The sequence below is a fragment of the Salvia hispanica genome, chromosome 1 (genome assembly GCF_029641045.1).
Source record: "Salvia hispanica isolate PSC_SH4W2 chromosome 1, Shi_PSC_v1, whole genome shotgun sequence".
In the NCBI taxonomy this organism is placed as follows: domain Eukaryota; kingdom Viridiplantae; phylum Streptophyta; class Magnoliopsida; order Lamiales; family Lamiaceae; genus Salvia; species Salvia hispanica.
In genome coordinates this window covers 3642225-3663599 of record NC_142692.1, presented here as the reverse complement: position 1 = coordinate 3663599, position 21375 = coordinate 3642225, and the positions used below count along the sequence as shown (strand labels likewise).

At 34.5% G+C, this 21375-nt stretch overlaps 3 protein-coding genes across 13 annotated transcripts; 2 read left to right on the top strand and 1 right to left on the bottom strand.

Moving 5' to 3' along the window:
• The first annotated feature begins 1479 nt into the window (after positions 1-1479).
• On the top strand, positions 1480-8807 carry LOC125194585 (uncharacterized). 11 transcript variants are annotated; one of them, XR_016137326.1, is made up of 11 exons: positions 1486-1748; positions 2706-2806; positions 3570-3656; positions 3867-3913; positions 4648-4726; positions 4935-5048; positions 5287-5406; positions 6605-6675; positions 7249-7385; positions 7663-7843; positions 8033-8807. XR_016137326.1 is itself a non-coding variant. In XM_089069150.1 (11 exons), the coding sequence occupies exons 2-11, from the start codon at positions 2725-2727 to the stop codon at positions 7696-7698; spliced, it is 882 nt and encodes a 293-aa protein (XP_088925276.1). In that variant the 5' UTR covers positions 1492-1748; positions 2706-2724; the 3' UTR covers positions 7699-7837. The 11 variants fall into 11 exon arrangements, 5 of the variants coding, with proteins under 5 accessions (XP_088925286.1, XP_088925288.1, XP_088925276.1 ...); XR_016137323.1 differs by having other exon boundaries at positions 1490-1748; positions 7582-7843; positions 8044-8807; XR_016137322.1 differs by having other exon boundaries at positions 1491-1748; positions 7582-7843.
• Positions 8808-12532: 3725 nt separating this feature from the next.
• LOC125218393 (tubby-like F-box protein 6) lies at positions 12533-15738 on the top strand. The gene is made up of 5 exons (XM_048120050.2): positions 12533-13154; positions 14357-14444; positions 14570-14702; positions 14781-14960; positions 15113-15738. The coding sequence occupies exons 1-5, from the start codon at positions 12834-12836 to the stop codon at positions 15582-15584; spliced, it is 1194 nt and encodes a 397-aa protein (XP_047976007.2). The 5' UTR covers positions 12533-12833; the 3' UTR covers positions 15585-15738.
• An 81-nt stretch (positions 15739-15819) lies between these two features.
• On the bottom strand, positions 15820-18407 carry LOC125218392 (inactive beta-amylase 9). The gene is made up of 3 exons (XM_048120049.2): positions 17950-18407; positions 16927-17406; positions 15820-16846 (listed from the first exon to the last, which is right to left on the bottom strand). Exons 1-3 carry the CDS (start codon positions 18202-18204, stop codon positions 15971-15973), a joined length of 1611 nt encoding a protein of 536 aa, XP_047976006.2. The 5' UTR covers positions 18205-18407; the 3' UTR covers positions 15820-15970.
• Between the last annotated feature and the right edge of the window lie 2968 nt (positions 18408-21375).

Below are 21375 nucleotides of genomic sequence, written 5' to 3'. Positions count from 1 at the left end.
TATAATATCAAATTTCATCACCCAAACATCGTTGGAACATATGCAATTGAGATCTCGTTGGAATCCTTATTAAATTATCTTTAATTTGATATATTTTTTGCGAAAAAATAATTTAAATTGAGAGAGTTACGTAAATTTAAAGATTTGAGATGATTTTGAGGAGAGAGAAAGTAGTTAGTTATAATTAATATCCTTTTAATTTAATTAATAATTATTTAAATTTAAAATATATTACCCTTGACATTATATTAACCACAAGATCTTCTAATCTAATGGTTGAAAATTGATCTCAATTTGAGATTGATAATTAGTTAGCAATTGATTACATCCTCATTGTAATAAATATATTACCTGCATATTTCTCTCAATAACCTCTTAAATTTGACTCTAAGATTTTCACAAGCAACATTAATTGATGACCATAAATGTCACATATTAAATCTATAATGTTAGGCGAAGTATCTATATTTATTGTAAAATTACTAATATTGAGCTCTTTAATAATGATTTATTTAGTAACACAAATAGGCCTGAAAATTTAATTTGGTATTCCCGACCCAGTCTCAATACCCAACGGGTTTTGGGTACCCGAATTTATGGGTTCGGGTACGGATTTGGGTAGTTAATGTTAGAATTCTTCGGGTTTAGGGTACCCGAAACCCGTATTAGGGTACCCGACTAATACCCGATTAAACCTGATTAATTATGTATTTGTGATAAATATTTTGGGTTATAAAGTTCTTAGTTTACTATTTGGATTATGTTTGATTGCTTTGACATTATTTAGATTATATGTTTGGTTGCTTTGACATTTCATTGTTCTATTATCTCGACTTTAATACTTTTTTACATTCGTGTTCGGTTCATGTTGCATTATTTATGTTCTTCTTGTTATCTTTTGAAAATATATAGTTAATTAGTTATGTTTTCTCCATTTTATTTACATGTTCAGTTAATCTCTTAAAAAATTAATCTCTTTTATGTTTCAATTTATACCAAAAAAATTTTATTTTAAAATTAAGTAGTGTCTATTTGTCTAATGTCTGTTTTATATTGTATAGGAGCAGAATTATAGTCAATAAATAGTATAAGTATTGTGTTATTTTAATAATTTCTATTCTCATCACAATTTAATTTATATAAAAGAATAAATTTCAAATATAATAATTTCGGGTTTATGGATACCCGATTAGTTGGGTTCGGGTACCCGCATCGGGTATTAGGGTACCCGAATTCACATACGGGTCGGGTATTGGGTATTATATTTTTGAGATTTCGGGTTCGGGTATCCGAATTTTCGGGTGTGAGTACCCACGAGTACCCGAATTTACACCCCTAAACACAAAACAAAAAGCCCAAATTATTGCTGCAGTTAAATTGGTTCCATTATCGGGAATACACTGACGAGTGACGACTTTATTTTGGAGTGATGAACTGCATAGAACCGCAGAAAATGGAACAGCAGAGGTTCTTCTGCATTTTCCATTTTTGCTTGCGCTCTATGCTCTTCTACTCACTTTTCCTTCTCTGCTAATCAATTATATGAAGCATATTTTTTTCGGAGGAAGAAATTCATCCATTAAAATTTCCAGAAATTTCGTGTTTCACATATCCAGCATTGCGATTTCCTCGATCATGACGAGAACAGCTCCAATTTCAACTTTGTTTCAGATTTTTCGAATGATTCGGTGAAAATTACTTTTCTGAGGAAGAAAAACAGAAATACCGGGATCGGGTTTTAACGCGAGGTAATGACGCTCTGAATTTTGATTTTTGAGTACCTTTTGTCCTTGATAAGTTGAAATCCCGAAATGCAAATTCATTTATGTTATTTTCAGTGTGTTGTTTGATTTAATGATAATGCCGGAGGTGTTTTGCCTAGAGCGACGTGTGAGGCATTGTGCATGCGAAGCTAAGTTTGTTTGGTGGTGCATTGTGTTGCTGATGCTGTACACTGCTCTAGCATGGGAATAAAGATAATGTGTTATTTAATTTCATGATCTTTTTCTTAAATATATGTATTTTAATAAAAAGTTGAGGTGTTGATGGAGCTTAGGGTTAATTATAATGGACAAAAGGATTTTTTAGGTGCCTATCTTCTTTTACATGATATATTATATTGGTGTTGTTTTCCTGGAGTAAATCATAAAATTGAAATTTGAATTCTCTGTTTGTACTTTCACTTACCCTTTGAATTGATGTGGCATGGTTAGTTATTTTATTGTTTTTTTTTTCTGGATGATGAATGTAGTTTTTTTGGATGACCTCATGTTGATGAATTCATTCGTATTGGATTTGGAAGTATCATATCTAGTAGTAGTCGACTAGTAGTAGTAGAAATAAGACCTTCGTTTAATTTAGTTTGTTGCTTGAGTTGTGATCATATAATTAAGGACAACAATTCTACCGTGCTTCCACGAAATAAAATACTACTACTAACTAATTTTCTCTAAAATGCATTTGGTTTGTAAAATTGGTGATGCGCTTTACTTAATCGACCTTGTTATCCACTCAAAGTGATGCTCTAACTCTCTGGATTTCAAAGTTTTAGACACTTGTAGTAGTAGAGAATTGGTGGCTTACATTATAATTTGTGGTTGGAAGGCATTGTTGAAAATGTGATTTGGACTTATTGGTGGGCATGGTTCATGTTGAATGTATATGTGGCATCAGTTCGGCATATGTTCTTAACTTTCTGCTTGTAGGGGTCTTGCCCCCTATTTGATGGTATGCTCTATCTGGAGTGGGAAAATGACAGCCTTGGCGAGGCTTGTGGATGCTGGAAGTTTCTCACGAACTGCAAGAGGTAATGGTGTGAAGTTATCTTAAGATATGGTGCAAGTAAGATCTAATGCAGTACTATTATGTTCAGTCGTGGTAAGAAGCATGCACTTTCTTTGATTTATATATAGAATACAATCATATATCTTTCTCTATCTATATATAACTGGTTACATGGTCTTTGATTTATTTGATGATAGGCTTGTCACTGTAATGTTTTTAGTTTTAAGCCCATGTTCAATGAAATGATTGGAAGTAGAGCTGACAGGATTACATTGAAAGTTTGATTTGAGCCTAGGTACTGAATAAGCTTGGTGAATGGGAGTACTTAACTGGAGGAGTGGTTCAGTGTTTTGCATATTCCCCACCTTAGCAATCAGCAACATATGAATCTATGATAACCTTTTTGTGTGGTATTTTATCTTTTAAAAGGCCTCCCCTATCTGTATGAATCTCTGTAGCATCCGAGCAGAAGCCTCGGCGGGAAGTGCTACTTAATTTTTGATTTCATGTCTTGCTGCCATGTGTTTATCTCCTCTCTTCCATCTGTTGCATGCACAAGCACCCCCATTTCCCTTATGATGCTATATATGACCAAATTGTTGCATCTTTCTCAACTTAATTGCAGAACTTTGATCAGTACTGAACCATAAGCTTCTATTATGCACCCTTATTATTTTGTTTTATTATTTTTGTTTCGTCCAGCTAGGAAAGACCAAACTTAGATTGTGAAGTAAGCAATTTGATATTTAAAGTGCAACTTCCGCTCCATTCTTTCTCTTTTACAGAGGAAGCGAGCTACCAGAAGTTGGCTGCACAATCCATAGGGAGAGAATTACAAGATGCAGATGAAGCAAATTTGATTAATGAAGAAGGTTTGTATATTCATTCATGTCTAAAGTAAAGATGCCAATTATTTTCTTAATTCTCCTTTACACAGTCCCAGTTATGATAGGTCGCACGAAGGTGGTAATCCTTTTTCATATGCCGACATAATTGTGTTGCACTATCTTGTCCTAGGATCTTTTATATATGATTTTGGCTTCTGATTTGTCAATGTTGTTCTGGTTGATTTTCTCTTGTAGATATGCATATTTTTGGTTTGAGACCAATGGCAGATTATTTAGATTTGGTAAGACTTGGTAACTTACTCATGGTAGTTTTTATCGTCAAATTCTACTATGTATAGCATTATTGTAGGAGTATTATAGTACTTAAAGATTATGTAAGCTCTCATATTACAGGAATGATAATGGCCTGCATTTGCTAGATTCGACAATGACATTTTAATGGAAAATTTCATTTATTCATACCAGAATAATTAGAGAAGAAGAAAAGGTAGTGCAAAGATGTGAAGTGCATTATGTGGCCTATATGGACTTTTGTAGTTGAAAGCTATTGTGGAATCACTTCAATATATCAATCATTGATTAAAAATGGTTTAAAAAGTCAGTTAATATACTAATCAGTAAATAATCAGTGCATTAATTAAGGTTAGAAAACGAAGTCCAAGCCCGTATTATGGTGAAATTGCCCGCCTTGTTTACTGGAATCACTTGAATCATATGAATTATTAGGACGAGATTGGTTCAAAAATCATTAGCCATGTAACTTAATATGAATGGTTAACTCCCAATAAAGTTGAAAATTAAAATAGTTGTGCTTCAGGTCTATAGAGTGCGTTTATGTAAGGTCTATTAAGGCAATGGATTCATTCTACTCATATTATGAAGATGTTTATTATATTAATGATTATGCTGTACAATTAAATAGTATATTGCATTTTGAAATAGAAATGTAGAAAATCTTACTGATAATAAATACTTCTGTAGTTATTAATTAGATCATTTTCTCTAACAATACCAGAATGTTTTATTTGTATTGGAGGTATGCTGTAATGCTTGCAAGAAGCCAATCAAGGCCAGCCATTATGCAATGCATGCAGGTCTTTTTTAGTTTTTGTTGCTCATTTTTAGTATTTTTGAGTTTTCATAGTTGAACGTCAAATGTTGTTTCACATCTTTCGAGAACTTAATTTATCGATCTTGTTATTATATCAGAGAGATAATAAACAATCTAAGTACATTAGTATTGATGCTCCTGTTATCTTTTTTCAAATTCTATCATACTTATTGTTTTTTTTGTCCTTGCAGAGCTCTGTAAGTCTCTAAGTTCTAGAGCGGAAATCAACGTGGAACTTGATGGTCCTGCAGTGACTAAAAAACCTCCAAGGAAGGAGAGGAAAAAGTCACAGATTACTCAGAGTAGTATCCTTTTTTGCTTTTTAGGACGATACAGACTATTTTTACTTTTATGTACTTCAGTTCATGAACTTTTCAAATTTTGATCACTAAAAATTATCTTCTTTGCTTAGCAGTCTAAGTTGAGTATACAATAGCTCTCTGTGGTCTACAGCTCTTTAAATGATTGGTTTAAACAGTGCAATTTACTAGTTGTTTGTTTTGTTATACGTAGCAAAACTTAATTTTCTTAACATGTTAACAGAAAAGGCCAAATCACTCAGAGAGACCAAACACTCTCGTTCTGTAGACTCTTGTGATGTAGCTGCACCAGGATATCATATAGATGCAAAAAGCGAAATGAGTCTCTTCCCTGAAGCTCAACGTACTGTTCTGCTTTTCTTTTTAATTTTTGGCCATTGTCTCTGTTGTCAATATTAATCAGTCATGCCACTGTACTTTCAAACTCATTTAGCAAGTTAATCTTCAAGTGGCTTGTCAGAAACCTTCTTTGTGCTATATGGTTTAATTTTAGTGGATATTAATTAGTATGCGGAAGCATGGATATATGCTTGAGGAATTGGATTGTTTGTTTTGTTTTCATCCATTATTATATATGCCTCTTTATTGCAGGAGAAATGCATATGAATTCCACTGACAAAATGAATGGCTCAACAGTGAACCTTTACAGTGTGGACTGTGTACAAGATGTAACTAAACACTCATTGAAACCACTAAAAAGGCACGTGACTTGTGAATCTTTATACCTAGTACTATAAGTCTCTCCCTTTCCTTCGTTTGTTTACATTGCACACTTTCTGCTCCTGATGTTCAAAGTCAGCCTGTCCATAGCTTTTGTCTTATACTTTCTTAACAGAAATAACCAAAAATAACTTCACTACGTAAGTTCTTTGCTGATAAATTCCAAAATCATTTATTCATTTTATTAAGATGATTGAGTCTCCCACTAACCAGGTTAAGGGCAAGTTTCATTGGTCATTGTACTGTATCAGACATAATAAATTAGATAACTTGAGTTTTACATGAAATGAAAAATTTACATGTTAAGCTTATAGGTAGCTGTGAATGTGACTTCTAGCTCAAGGAATCACTACGGGAATGGGATCTCCAATAGCTGGATACAGAAGATTCAAAAATAAGGTTGTAATAAAGAAAGGGACATGTGATAATGAATTTCTAGATTGTGAAACAAGACATGGATATGATTCAATACACAATCTAAGGATTTATGAAGTAACTTGTCCACTTTAGACCTAAATTGTAGTATGTCTGGTTAAACCTTGAACTTGGTTTGACCAGTAATAAATGATCCTTCTCAGTTTGTATCTAAGCAACATTATTAGAGTCCGCTCCAATCCAATAAGCTCTTCTGGTATAGGCTTGTTAAGTATTTAAACCCATTGAACCAAATTCCGTGCTCACATGTCTTAGACCAACATTCTGCTTTGTTAATTATAATGTGTTTTTGCCCTTCGCAATACATGGTGCCCTTCGTAATACATAGTTTTCTGCACACATCCATAATCAATTGGTTAGGATTACTTTTGCTTTGTGTCGTGTAGGACTTCAGCTGAGAATCAATCAAATCAAGGTACAGAGAATTTCTACAAGCCAGCTGCTGAGCTTCTTCCATGTAAGCTCACTCACTGGCGTTACTAATTTGGCATGTAATTTCAATCTTCCTATCCTCTTAACTAATTCATGTTTTGTCAGATTCATGAAAAATAAATCCTACACTTGTGAATTCTTATTCTATGTAGAGAAGTATTACTTTTTAGAAAATATATTACGAATTGAAATCCTGAAGCCTTCACCAATAACTGCTCAAAGCAAAGTGGTTTTGATCCCTTTCTATCATAAATGGTTTCCGACCTGGTTGAACTACTGATCTCTAACTGCCTCATTTTCTGATTACATGGATGGGTAAAGATTCTCCTGTATATCCTCCTATTCATCTTTAATTTATTCAGGAGTTTAACTGTGTGGCTCATAAAATTGGGAAAGAACTTGTGAAGTGCACCGTTCAGGTGTAACGGAGTTTTATAATTATGAAAACCAATGCTAGTTTGTGACATCCTGATTTGAAACTTCTGTTTTTGGGATTTGAAATGGGTCTCAGAATAATTTAGACAGTCCAAATTGATTCATCTTCCTGGTACGGTTTTAAGCAATATCTTGATTTTTGTAATATGTGTGACAATATCAGATGTTCCAGCTCCCCTTGCGACCAAAATATACTATTCCCAAAGAAATCACAATCTCCGAAGAGCCATTTCTCGCATGTTCTTTGAGGAACCAGACAAAGAGTTCAGCAATGAGGTTCCATCCTCAGAAGAATATCAAGTAAGGCTCTAGGAAAAACTTCTTGTCTTGAAGCTTTTTGCCATGAACAAGTTGCACGTCATCAGGTTCCTGTGTCAGCTACCCAATTATTTTTCTCATATTTTATGTTGACATTCATGAGTTCTAAGCGATATGGTTAAAATTTTCACTCATGATATACATGTTAACTGATGGAAGCATATATATATCCTTGTAGGAGTTCTAAAGATGGGAACGTGTTACTGGAACATGAATTAGTGGAACAGAAACCTAAACTTAGTTCTTTCTTGGCACACAGAGACAGCAATTTTTTGCTCTTTGCTCGAACGACTGATCACATTCTTTCAGCAAGGTCAAACTTCTACATGGGCGAGCTGGAGCATTTGAACCATCCATGATCTCAGCTGCTCAGCTCCCTGTGATTAATACTATAGGACCTCATTATATATCAAATTCTTATTCATTTTCTGACAAACCAGGTAAACTCATTTTCACAATTTCTGGTTTGTGCTTATTTCCGAACTACCAAATGTGAGACCTTTTCAGTTTTAAATTTTGGTTAACAATTAGAATTAGTGTCTGCCATCTTCTCGTGCATGCGATTTAGTAGCTTATCTCATTATTTTATGTGCTTAATTTTGTCCAGTATCTAATATTTTGCTCTCTAGGTACTCTTCAGCCGAGCAGTGGAAGTGTTCCGGTTGTATAGGACTCAGCATGGAGAATTTGCTTGGTACAGCTGTTACTCCTTTTGCTCTAACTGATGACTTAGGCTAAACTTGATAACGGAAAAAAGAAAAGATGCACAGTGCTAGCGTAACATTTAACTGTGATCACATTGCACCCACTACTAATTTAAAGACCAGTGTGTATAGGCTGCTTCTAATATTGTGAATACTCAATACTCTAGCACCAACATGGAATCATCCGTCATTTTCTAATTAGTCGAGCCAATCACCCGTTTACTTTCTTAGCCAACATTTCTCATTGGTATTGCACATCATTACTGAATGCATCACTGGTGTTGCTGAATTTTCTGTTGCCACGCCCACACAGATGTTTTTCGGGCCTGTTTCGGTGTTTCCTTTCTTGTTTATCCTACACCATGTGATTCTTTCTTGACGTGAAATCCACAATTCTAGAGTGGTCTCAATCTATCAAGTATGCTATAAATTGTTTGCTAGCCAACAATTAGATTAGTGAGGGTTGTTCAAGCTGCTTTATGATTGTTGGAGCCTAGATATATTGGTATATTATTGGTTTTATCATTTTGTTGGTATTACCATATTGTATGTGGGTGTTGTATTATGTGAGTGGAGACAGCTACCTAACATGATATCCCCAAAGGCTAAAGAGATAAGAAAAGAATCATCAGTTGCATCAAATGTGGGTCATGTTATATCATGAACGTGTCATGTTTCTATTCCAATGGTTCAGTTTTCATATCTATTTGAATTTTTTTTCATATTTGATATTTCTCCAAGTGGAATTACACATTTTAACACATCTATTGTGTTGAATCATAATTTTTCACATTCTTTATTATGAATAAAGACGTGTCTAAGAAGAGAATAGCATATACTGGTCTGGACGTTTTGCTACGTGATGTGTGTCCAGTCAATCACAATTATATGACTATTCTATTTTCTCCTTTTTTTCCTCTTTTTTTGGCAACCGTAATTGGTTGGACACACCACTTGGCAATATGTCCAGACTATAGGATTTTTACTCTCGACTCGGAGCGGTGAGTAATCATTTTATTCATATACTATATTTTAAATAATTAAAAGGTTGGAGGCCAAACATTGGAATCTTCTGGTTGGTACCAAGCAGGCAAGCACTACAATTTTGTCAACACTATAACATTAAGCAGGCTTAAAATTAAAGGACAAATATACTAATATTTAGTCCATAACATTTCATAATTAATTTGAAGTAACAAATTACTATAAGTTTAATTATTCAAGTAAAAATGACATGTAATTAATTACCAGCGTAGCTGCGATTTGTTGGTAATTTCAACCCAAAAAGATTATTTCAAGTTGTCTGGATATAGTAATACGCATACCATTTATAAGAACAAAAAAATGTTAATTTGTAAATTTGATGATCATGATCATAATGAGTTATAAGTGAAAAAAAGAAATGCTATCACTAGCAATTCAATATCGTATATATATCAACCTCACAATAAAATAAAATTAGTGTGAGGCAAGATACATGGACTTGATCAAAGATTTAGTTTTGGAAAATCTTTTTGATCAATAAGCGAATAGTTCGATTTGAGAAGAAACAAAAAAAGGGAAAAAAGAAAAGAAAAAAGGTTTGTTGAACTTTGGTTGTTTTAATGTTAGGTGTTAGTTGCCAACTTCTCTAATTGCAATATTTTGCAACATCATTATTTGTAGTAGTAGTATGATTTATCTCTCCATTTTCTTGTTGAAAGTGGAGTTAGATGGGAGTTAGTTGATTCCAAATACTAAATTAAAAAATTATATTTTTAATTGAACAACATATCAAATTGGAGAACATACAATAGGGATTCATTAGGTTTCGAGGCTATATATGATTAGATGCAAATCAAACACTTGTACTATGATTCAATGACCTTAGATTTATATCTATTCCCCCTAATCATTTTTGGTTTATCAGATTTAAACCGGTGATACCATATGTATGAACATGGAAAAAAAAAACTTCCTAAATAAATACATCCAACTGAAACTTTATAATTGAATAAATAAATAATCCATATGTTTCTTATGATATTTGATTTAGTAATTAAAAGCGGTCCTGAATTATTTAACTACCTACTTTTTGGTCCTTATCAATGATTAGTGGTCCTAAATCAATAATACTAACTTAATATATAGGAAATGGAATATTAGTTTAAAACAATCGAACTTAAATGTGGGTTTAATTTCGCTTGTTGAAATTCGGATTTAATTAGATGCATAAGAAAACTTAAATAAATAGAAAACATGCCATTTAAGATTATAACCCAAAAAATACTCAATTTTTTTTAATTGGAAATGCCACACGTCTTTTAAAATATTGCTATGACAAAATCACATTTTATTTTTTGCAGTTAATCAAAGCTTCTGCAATAAGTACGTCATTTCGTTGGTCTTGATAACGTATTATTAGGGGTTAACGTTGGACTAATTTTAATAAAATTTTCAGAATATTGTATAAATTAATGTTTATATAATAAAATTATTCTAAAATTATGTGGAAATATAAAATCGTATTAAATGTTCGATTGTTTATAACAATTATTAGCCACGGTGCTGGATATGTCATGAATAGAAGACATATCTACACAATACTAATAATGATAATGATAATAATAATTTAATAATTTTATGGATAAAGTTGCATGTGGTGGTCTTAAATTAGAAGTCATGATTTTACAATGCAGTTGCTTTCTCTTATCATTATAAAATTGACAGCCAACAATAAAAAATCGACACCCCATAAAGCATTATTCAATACTCCATTATAAAGCTAACGACAGAATATAATTTTAACATAAAGTTTTGTTTCCTTAGTACACAATATTATGACATGACAAAAAAAGGTTAAGAATATTGTATGTAATTTCAATTTCAACTAATTTCATTTAGATGCAATAGAGTAACAATTAGTTATAAGAGAATTTAAATAAGATAAAGTACTCTCTCCGTCTCACAAAAGATGTCACACTTTCCTTTTTAGTTTGTTCCACAAAAGATGACACATTTTTCTTTTTGAAAAAAATTCTCTCTCACATGAATATAAAAATTATATTTTTTCTATCCATTTAACACATAAAACAAAAGCTCCTAAAATCTCGTGTCGTCCCATAAGTGTGACATCTTTTATGGGACGGAAGAGTAGCATTTAGCCAATTTTGTATATGTATATATTTATATTTAATTTAATGGTGAATCTCGATGAAGTCGGAGACTATCGATTCTACTAGACCAGTTCATGACATCATGATTTAATATCGGTGATGATTTTTTAATTTTATTCGATTCCATGAGTTTTGTTGCAAAAAATTGAAGCTTGATAATCTTTATGATTTTTGGAACTTAAGTTAAATTAGTGGAAGATTAATGTGACATATAATAACAATTGTATTAAACCGTCTAATAGCAACATTATATAATAGTACAACTATTACTTGACTATATAAAATTTTTTAAAATACTCAAAATTAATAGAATCACCAAACGATTCATCCTTGCTAAACTAATCGACATTAAAACAAAATTAAAACATTAAAACGGTATTATAGTTGTAGTAGTATTACTACATGTTTGTATACATGCATTTAATATTATGGTGTACATTGAATAAAAGTTTATGCCAACTGGAAAGAAACAGAGATTAATTTAGGAATATGAATCAATTACGTGATGGGCATACTAATCAAATAAAATAATATTAAAGTCATTATCAAATAAATCTAGGCATTATTAAATTAATTGAATTTCTATTAGTAGTACACCTCAAAGGTCGACAAATACACCCCATTACTATTTTTCATGCCATCAAAAGCATTATTATTGTGAATAATTTATTGCAATAATTTGTAAAGCAATAAATATTTGTGTATTGCATCACTAGATTTACTACTACTACAATTATTCTTCCTTTTTTTCATTGAAAATGACTATTGCATCCACCTTGAATTTATTATTTCTACCCTATCGTAGGTTATTAATTTAGACGTTATCCATATTTTTTTTCCTTTGAAAGCATAATATATTAATAGGGTTGTGTTAAAATGACAACCCTCTTAAAGTGGCATCGAGACATCACTTATACATCAATATTATAAACGTTACACAGCAATATTACAAACACTACACAACAATCTATAGATTTTTGTATAATGTGTCGGATATTGCTGGACAAGAAAAATTACTGGATAAAGACCAGCAAATTGCTGGCCGTCTTTTTTGGGATCCTTTTTATGCCACGTGGCAACTTATTATTCGTCCACGTGTACAAATGATTGGCTGGGAATAATGGTATGGTGTTATTTTAAGGGGTAGTGGCACCCTAACGTGGCCCTATATTAATATTAGTCTTATAAATTAATATCTTGAATTATAAGAAATATAAAAAATTTAGTAATTCTATATCTATATTTTATTACTATTAATTTAAAATTGTAAGCGTTCAGATATATCTCGAATTCTCCATCGTTACTCTCGAAAAAGAAAAACAAAAAAATCTCGATTTCTCAGCTCTCAAAAATCTCTTATTTGAGCCGTTTTCCTCTTCAATTTGGTGTGTTTCTCTCGTGTTTTTGGCGAATTCAATCAATTCCAATACAGTTATACGTGTAGCTTCGATGTGAAGTTTGAGTTCTGCATTTATGACTGTGAAGAAGCTGTATTTGTTTGTTTGTGCGTGACAATTTGGGGATTTCGAATTGCGATTTGGAATAAAATCTAGCGGTGTTTGCGCGGCGCAATGATGAAGCTGGGGTTGAAATCACGGTCGCGGAGAGTGGTGCAGGACAGCTCAATGGCGGTGGAGAAATCGAAGGTTTTAATGGGCAAAAATAAAGGCGAATCGGATGAAAATTGCAGCTATTTTTGCTGGGCGAGTTTGCCGCCGGAGTTGTTGAGGGAAGTGTTGATGAAATTGGAGGAATCGGAGTCGAAGTGGCCGGCGAGGAAGCACGTAGTTGCGTGTGCGGGTGTGTGCAAGAGCTGGAGGGAAGTGATGAAGGAGCTCGTCAAAACTCCGGAAGCTTCTGGAAAGATCACGTTTCCTATATCTGTGAAGCAGGTATGCTTCAATTTTATCAATTCCTTCTCCGGAAATTGATGTTTGTTGTGTTGGTTATCTGCTGCATTAACACAATTTGCCGTATATGTTAAGAAATTCATCATAATTTGGGGGTAGTGGCATTGGAAAATGCAATTTTGCAGTTGAGAATTCAGACTTGTTTATAAGAAAATTGCTGTCTGCGGATATTCGGAATGTGTTTTGGGGATTGTAATTTGGGGGATTTGATGGTGTTTTGAATGATTGGTGATTTAGCCTTGGAGATTTATAAAGCCTGTATCTGGAAGAAGGGTTTTAGTTTTCGTTCATTGACTTAGAATCTCGAGGTATCCTGGTGAATTCAGAGGAGACGAGAAGTGTGGAAACAGGGATATAGCTACATAAATGATTGGCATTGTTTCCCAGCTTGATTGTTAGGGATGGTGTTAATTAGTTATGGTGTCTTAGTGATTCATATTCAGTTGAATGCAGAAAGATTATTTCTTTCTTCAAGTATTGAGAGAAGACTAAATTACTAACGATGAACTGATCTGGAGAGAAATCACTTTTGCCTTCTCATGAAAATGTTTGATTATTGAGAGTGTGAGAAGAATTGTTCATGCCCATGATTCGATTAAAGGTTTATTCCAGCAAAATTTAGTGTATCCAAAAAAAATATGTGCTTTATGCATAGGTTTGTTAACTATTTAAAGAATATTCAGTGTTTTTGTTAAAAATCTGTCTCTTCTTGCTCCTTGGACTTCCTCTCACATTTATGAAGCTTTCCAGATCCAGAAAGTTTATATGAACAGTATGATATGGTATATATATAGTTCCTGAATACTGATATGGCTCGTGAAAAATAGACTTGCCAGTAGCATTAGTTGTGCATGGTTTATTCTGGGAGGATAACATGGTCATTATCAATTTGTAGGCAATCTTGTTTACATTGGTTTAGTAGTTCTATTTCGAACTACCTTCTCTCCGGGAACATCTTTTTCGAAATTTCATAAGATATTTTGGCATTTTCGCTCCATGTTTTGTGATGGCTGTGCATGTGAAAGGAGAATATTCCAAAATTTTGTTGGCATTCTTGATTCTTGTGTTTGCAATCAAGAATCCTCATTTGTTAAATGGATATTCAAACGGATAAACTTTGTGATTCAAACTTAGCTTATAGTTACATGTTTTGATTCCACTAAGAAATCTCCGTTTTTCTGCAGCCTGGCCCAAGAGAATCTCTTATGCAGTGCTTTATAAAAAGGAATCGGTCAAATCAAACATATTATCTTTTTGTGAGCTTAAGTCAAGGTGAATGGTGTTCTCTTAGCTGGTTTCCTGCCAAATACTTTTTGCAAAAGCTTTCTTCTTGATTTATATTAAGCATACATTTCATTGCTTTTTTCTTTAACATCCTCCATTGTTATCTGTGGCAGCACTTGCTGATGATGGCAAGTTTCTTCTTTCTGCTCGTAAGTGTAGGCGGCCAACATGCACGGATTACATGATCTCTCTGCACGCAGATGATAATACTTCAAAGGGAAGTGAAACGTATGTGGGAAAGCTAAGGTGAGTGTCTATTTTTGCTACTAATAATTGCGAATTTTATGTTAAGAAAAAGAGAGCTAAATATCGTTATCTCCTCAGATCAAATTTTCTTGGAACCAAGTTTGTCGTGTTTGATGCTCTTCCTCCCCATTCCGGAGCAAAGATGGCAAAAAGCTGGTCCACCCGCATGGTCGGTTCAAAACAGATTTCTCCTAAGCTTCCTGCGGGAAACTATACTGTTGCTCACATCTCATACGAGTTGAATGTGTTGGGAGCCAGGTAAATTTATGTTCTCGCAATTGCTGAAATTTTATGTTTTATCACCATTCGATATAGGCTTTTATCCGGATATTGAGTTGTCAGACTGGTGAACAGAAGCTTTTATGTTTTCCATAATAAGTTGAATTCATCAATATACTTAATATGTGCAGAGGTCCAAGAAGAATGCATTGTGTTATCGACGCAATCCCAGTTTCCGCCATTAAACCTGGAGGCGTTGCTCCAACACAGACATACTTCCCTCTAACCAGCGTCGACTCCTCTCCCGCTCTCCCACTTTTCGGCCTAAAATCGAGCTCTTTTAACAAATCCTCTTCCGGCCTGACAAGCAACCATGCCGACAGCCCCCTCGTCTTAAGAAACAAGGCCCCGCGTTGGCACGAGCAGCTCCAGTGCTGGTGTTTGAACTTTCATGGCCGTGTGACTGTTGCATCGGTCAAGAATTTCCAGCTGGTAGCTTCCCCTGAGAACGGCGAGGCCGGACCAGAACACGAGAAGGTCATCCTTCAGTTCGGGAAGGTGGGGAAAGACGTCTTTACAATGGACTATCGCTACCCGCTCTCAGCCTTCCAGGCGTTCGCCGTCTGCCTCAGCAGCTTCGATACAAAAATCGCGTGCGAGTAAAAGTGGTTTGCTGTGGCTAAGAGTGGTGTCCATGTAAAGAGGTGTACGATTCTTAACCACCTTTGTTCAATCGAATTATTACTATGTAATGTAAAGAATATTGTCTCTGTACAATCAATCCTTTTTGTTATGAAATTTGCCAAAATGGTGTGAAGAGATAGATATCAGCATGCTAAACTTTAATGAAGAAATATAGAGTGAAGGTGAAGAATATATGAGATATGACACCATGATAAATATCTAAAAATACTTCAAAATTGATTTATCAAGGGTTTTACAACATATTGTTTCTACTTGTAATTTTGTATATACTGCCCTCCACTGATTAACAGAGAGCAAAATCATAGTAGTACTATCATAATTTACATACACAGCAACTTCAATATTCAAGCCGTCTGCATCTGCATACTCATACCAGAGAGCGATTCTGCACTTTCCTCATCTTCCATGGCCAAATCGTCCACCAACGGAGCCGGCTCGTTGAGGCCGCGGACGAACTGCGTGAAGCGCGGGAAGTGCTCCGGGGAGAAGAACTCCGCTCCCATTCTTTGATATGTGAACAACTTCGCCACCGCATTTTCGCCCATCAAGTTCTTGCTTATTTGCTCAAAGCTCCTCGGGGCGCCACAGGCCAACGCGTTCTGCCCGGACACGACGGTCTTGTGCTTCTTACAACTAGCCTGCATCGCTGCCAGTAGGGTTTCCGGGCTTGACCAGGACTCAGCCGGCTGGCGGTCGTCTGATAGGTCGAAGCCTGGTAGTATCACCTGGCACGAGTTTCTTGAGAACATCTCAGCAACGGCTCCGTATCCGTCTCTCCCCGCCGTGTTGTAGAATCCAGCTGTTAACTCCGAAGGGTGCGACCGTGCTTTGCTCCACGAGTGCACCAGAGGGATCTTCCCCGACAACGAGACAGGGTCGTCACTGAAGGTTGAGGCAGCCATGGAGAGAACTCGATCCCCATGTGATATCAGTTGGCTGGAATACCAAGATAGGAAGAAATCGCCATACTGATTCTCCCAAGCCCCGCCGTTCTCCGCAAAGAACCCTCTCGCCATCGGAGACTCGTCGTAGCCGGGAGCGTCGTGGGGGCCACCGAGCCCCCACAGAGGGTTCCCATGTGATTCAGCATGCTGCTTCAGCTGGCTGAGCATATTCACGTCGTAGCATTGGAACTCTCCGGATCCAACGAGACTTGCACTCGTTGCCCGTTGGGATGGATACCGCAGTTCCCCATCAGGTCCGAGACCAATTGTCAAGCCCTGTATACAATGAAAGTCAGACATATCAGCAACTAAAACAACTTCTTGACATATGAGTATCAAAGTAAACGAGCCTCTACCGTGATCGTGGAGCCCATGAAAGGCGAAAACGAGGATTTGAAGCTCTCGAGGAACTCCTTGTACACTTCAAGTGGAGTCATTCCATCTAAAACAGGAACATCATCCACACCTAATGAGAGACAATCTTTATACTGCTGGCCCGATTTATCTGTAAAGTAAATGCTCGGGTCCGATTCACCAATCAAGGAAACCCATTCTGGGAGGGGCAGCTTGGGATCTTTGGAGGCATGGAAACAAAGAGATACATGAAGCTCGAGATCTAAACTTTTCACCATTTCGACTACGGCTAGGTAGCTCGACCATTCGTACTTCCCCCTTGCTTGCTCAGCTACACCCCACCACACCGGGAGCTCCACACCGTCTACCCCTAACAACTTCAGAGCCTTGAGCCCTGCAGCAATGGCCCGAGCATGGTTGATCGAGTTGCAGCTGGAAACAGTGTCAAGTGGCAAGCCGACATACAGCTTTGTACCATCAATCTGCAAGCACATTAACATGTAAAATTAGTCCATTTGTCTCTTCTTCCATTTGCAAATTCACAGATAAAATAGCAAAAGTAATACAATATAGATTAAATTACTAAGCATTAGCACCAAAACCTATATCAAACACAGAAATGGCAAAACCAAATACATATGATAATTCAATATAAATATATGTAAGTAGGAGACAGGCTTCACTTTCTTCCTGTCTTACAAAATCCAAGGTCACTATTTCACAACCAAATATTATAAGAAAAACAAGAAAGATGCATTTTTTAAGGTTATTTCAGCCTATTTAAACACAAACATATTTGAAGACAAGTTCCAGAGTCAATTGATTAACAGAATATACTGAAATCCAAGGTCACATTTTTACTAGCAAATACACCAAATAAGAAAAAAAAGAAAATAAGGAGTAATTTATTATGACTAACTGCAAATACTGAAAAAACACTCCTCTTACATAACAAACAATTCATGGATTACTATCAAGAAAAACTCAAACCATAAAAATAACAAAATTGAAAAACAAGGACTCACGGTTGTGTTTGTTGCAGTATTTGAAGCTTTCTGATAAACAAGAGGTTGATTTTGAGCAGAAGAAGATGCCCTAAGACTAAGAATTGCAGATCTCGAAGGCCATAAAAATCTTCGGCTCTGAACAAGATTGCACCCCTTTGAATAATTCTTGAAATTCAAGATGTTAGAATTCCAATTTTTTCTAAGATTGCACAACGCAACATTATCAATCCTTCCAAGATTAAGCTGTGAGCACCCAATCACGGACACCTCCATACTTGCAAATATCCCAAATGGAAATTAATTAAATTATTTGCAAGATTTTGGGAAAATTGGGAATTTATGTAAAAGTGAAAAAAGACTGAGTTTTTAGGGGGATTTGTCAAAGAAAATGGATGAAATCCCACGAAGGTGATTTTTCTTTGATGGGTTTTGATCGAAATTGTGAATTGGAGGGGAAAATGTGAGATTGAATGTTTGGAAGTGGATAGGATTTTATAGAAATATTTGTATGCATTAAAAGAGAAAAGATGGATGGGGCCCATTTGGAAAAAGAAAAAAGAGAAATCGATATATCACAGCTTGTGTCATGGCTGAAGTGAAACCTACGACAGCCGCATAATAATTGATTTCCAACTTTTCTTCTTTTCTTTTTGTTTTTTTTGTGATTAGTCAAAATTAGCATTTCATTATTTCATTTATATTATGTGGAATTCATTATCACCTACATTTCTCGAAATCAATGTCAATTTCTTTAAAAATATTTTTCATGAGCAAACAGAGTATATATAAGAACTTTCTCAATGCAAAATGTTAGTAAGAAAATAATTTTTAGATGTTTAAAACGGCAATAAGAGATTAAAAGGTTGACATGCTTTAGAATTATTTTTCTCAATAATTTTTTCTTTCTATCTTTTTTATTTTACCCATTACTCCATACATTAAAACTCATATTGTTTCGTAAATATATAGTTTTATGAGAATGAAAGAGTATATAATTCTTTAGGTATATTTCATTAAAAGTGATTTGAGTATAATTTGGAACTATGAAAAGGCAACTTTATTTCTTAATTTATATGTTCGAATTAAACTTGTAATGAGAAGAAGAGAATGACAACAAATTTAAATTTGTGACAATTAATGTTGAACTGTCAAAGTAATAGTACTACCAAATTCTTCTCATGAAAAAGAAAGAGCAATGCCACTCGAATAAATAATTCAACTTTGGATGACTAGATAACTCGTATTAGTGAGATAAAATAAAATAATAAAAATTGGATAATTCATAATTGTGACCAAGTATAATTTGGATAAAAAAAAGTGGTGACATGTAAAGTGCAAGTTGGAAAAATGGTCGCTAAATAAAGGGCAAAAAAAAGGGAAACAAAAAACTAGGAATTATTGTGTGACACCCAATTTAACGACCACATTCTTTTTATTTTTATTTTGACTATTTCTCGAAATAAAAGTTAGGTGTTACTGGATGACAAAATTCTGACGCGTATTCATGCATATTTTTCCTCATTTTATTATTTGACCGTTTATTTAGAATTATTTTACACCATGGAAACACTAAATCATTGTAAGCCTCAAAATCTTGCAGCTTTGTCATTTTTTGTGTGTGGAGGTGTTGTATTGTTTTTTTTTTGGCTATTTTTCATCATTTTGATTTAGATTTGGTTATGATTTGAGATGTTGTATGACTATATGTATGATATTCTTGTTTTATTCATCTCTTAATCGTACATATTAGGTCGGGTGTTCGATCTATGTAATATCACTTGGGTTTTGAACTTTTGATTATATGTGGTTAAAAAAGTTATAGTGAAATATTATAGCGTATTTATTATAGCGTAGTTGGTAATTGGTAATAAACTAATACTCCTTCCGTCCCATTAAAAATGCAACGTTTACTTTTGCGCACTTGCTTTGAAAAAATTATACTCCCTCCGTCCACGAATAAGAGTTCCGTTTTTCCATTTTGGTCCGTCCACGAATAAGAGTCCCGGTTCATAATTACCATAAATGGTAAAGAGACCCCACATTCCACTAACTCATTCCACTTACATATCATTTAAAACTAATATATACAAGTGAAATCCATATTCCACTAACTTTCTTCCACCCACTTTTCTTTACATTTCTTAAAACTCACGTCATTTAGAAATGAGACTCTTAATCGTGGACGGAGGGAGTAATAAATAACTAAAGTAGTGAAAAAATAAAGTAAGAGAGAGAATAATGTAGAGGAGAGTCCCCTTTATATTATTCTCTTTTTTACTTAATTTTTTCTCTACTTTAACTATTTATTACTCCCTCCGTCCCGCTTTAGCAGTCCCATTGACTTTTCTGTCCTCTTTTTGTAAAAATGATAAAAAATAGTTAAAGTAGAGAAATGGTAAAGTAAGAGAGACAATAACGTAGATAAGACTCTTCTCTATATTATTCTCTATCTTAATTTACCATTTCTCTTATTTAACTATTTTTTATCATTTTTACAAAAAGAGGACAGAAAAGTCAATGGAACTGCTAAAGCGGTACGGAGGGAGTTTATTTTTTCAAAACATGTGTGAAAAAGCAAATGTTTCATTTCTCCGTGTATTTTACATTAAATAAACATATAAAATAGAGTATAAATAAGAGATAAGTGAATAAATATAAAATTTTGGTTCTCAAATGGGATTCGAAAACAAGGCTAAAAATCCATAAATAAGAGATGCACGTATTTTCAATTAATTTATTTTATATTTCAATTTGTTAGTGACTAATTAACACAACTAAATCAACTTACTATAAAATTGATATGAGCACGGATTGCTCGTAGTTTTTTGCGATTATTTCTATCCACCCCATGTATTTAATTATACAATGATAATTATAATCGTGGTTTTTAGATATTTGGCATATTATTAATCACATGCATTAGTTGCGTATAAAGTGTGTCACACATTAATTTAAAATTTCAAAATCATACTCCACAACATATTCATTCTCATAGTCGTATATACATAGGTGGACATAATTAAAACATTTAAAAAACCAATCTAATTTGTGAGACAAACATTATTGATATCAAATTAAAAATGCGACAACAAAGGTGTAGATACACATAATTAAGTCATAAACAAAAGGGAAAAACATTATTTCAGTGAAGAAAAATGCATAAAATCATCTATAACTATAAGGAGGCGGTGGCGGTTCGTCAGAGTAACCATATGGGCCGGGGTGACTATATGGGCCTGGTGGGCCCGGTGGGCCTCCTATAACAGAGCCCATTATCCCATGATGGTGATGCCCGGTGACCACCGTCGGCGGCGGCGGTGGTGGTTCCGGCGATCCATACGCCGGCCAGGGAAAGCTACGCTGCCCCCCAAAGCAGTCTTCCAACAGCCAGCAACAAGAGAATACATAGCAGCTACCACATGCAAATTAATTCAAGAAAACACA

What these genes read in the sequence shown, in the direction of transcription:
- LOC125194585 (XM_089069150.1), top strand. Translation starts at nt 2,725, where the DNA reads ATGGTATGCTCTATCTGGAGTGGGAAAATGACAGCCTTGGCGAGGCTT. An exon ending in CCATTATGCAATGCATGCAG is followed by an intron (nt 4,727 to 4,934) that starts GTCTTTTTTAGT and finishes TTGTCCTTGCAG; the next exon opens with AGCTCTGTAAGTCTCTAAGT. An exon ending in GTCACAGATTACTCAGAGTA is followed by an intron (nt 5,049 to 5,286) that starts GTATCCTTTTTT and finishes ACATGTTAACAG; the next exon opens with AAAAGGCCAAATCACTCAGA.
- LOC125218393 (XM_048120050.2), top strand. Translation starts at nt 12,834, where the DNA reads ATGATGAAGCTGGGGTTGAAATCACGGTCGCGGAGAGTGGTGCAGGAC. An exon ending in TTTTGTGAGCTTAAGTCAAG is followed by an intron (nt 14,445 to 14,569) that starts GTGAATGGTGTT and finishes TATCTGTGGCAG; the next exon opens with CACTTGCTGATGATGGCAAG. An exon ending in TTGAATGTGTTGGGAGCCAG is followed by an intron (nt 14,961 to 15,112) that starts GTAAATTTATGT and finishes TAATATGTGCAG; the next exon opens with AGGTCCAAGAAGAATGCATT.
- LOC125218392 (XM_048120049.2), bottom strand. Translation starts at nt 18,204, where the DNA reads ATGGAGGTGTCCGTGATTGGGTGCTCACAGCTTAATCTTGGAAGGATT. An exon ending in ATACTGCAACAAACACAACC is followed by an intron (nt 17,407 to 17,949) that starts GTGAGTCCTTGT and finishes ATGTGCTTGCAG; the next exon opens with ATTGATGGTACAAAGCTGTA. An exon ending in TCATGGGCTCCACGATCACG is followed by an intron (nt 16,847 to 16,926) that starts GTAGAGGCTCGT and finishes CATTGTATACAG; the next exon opens with GGCTTGACAATTGGTCTCGG.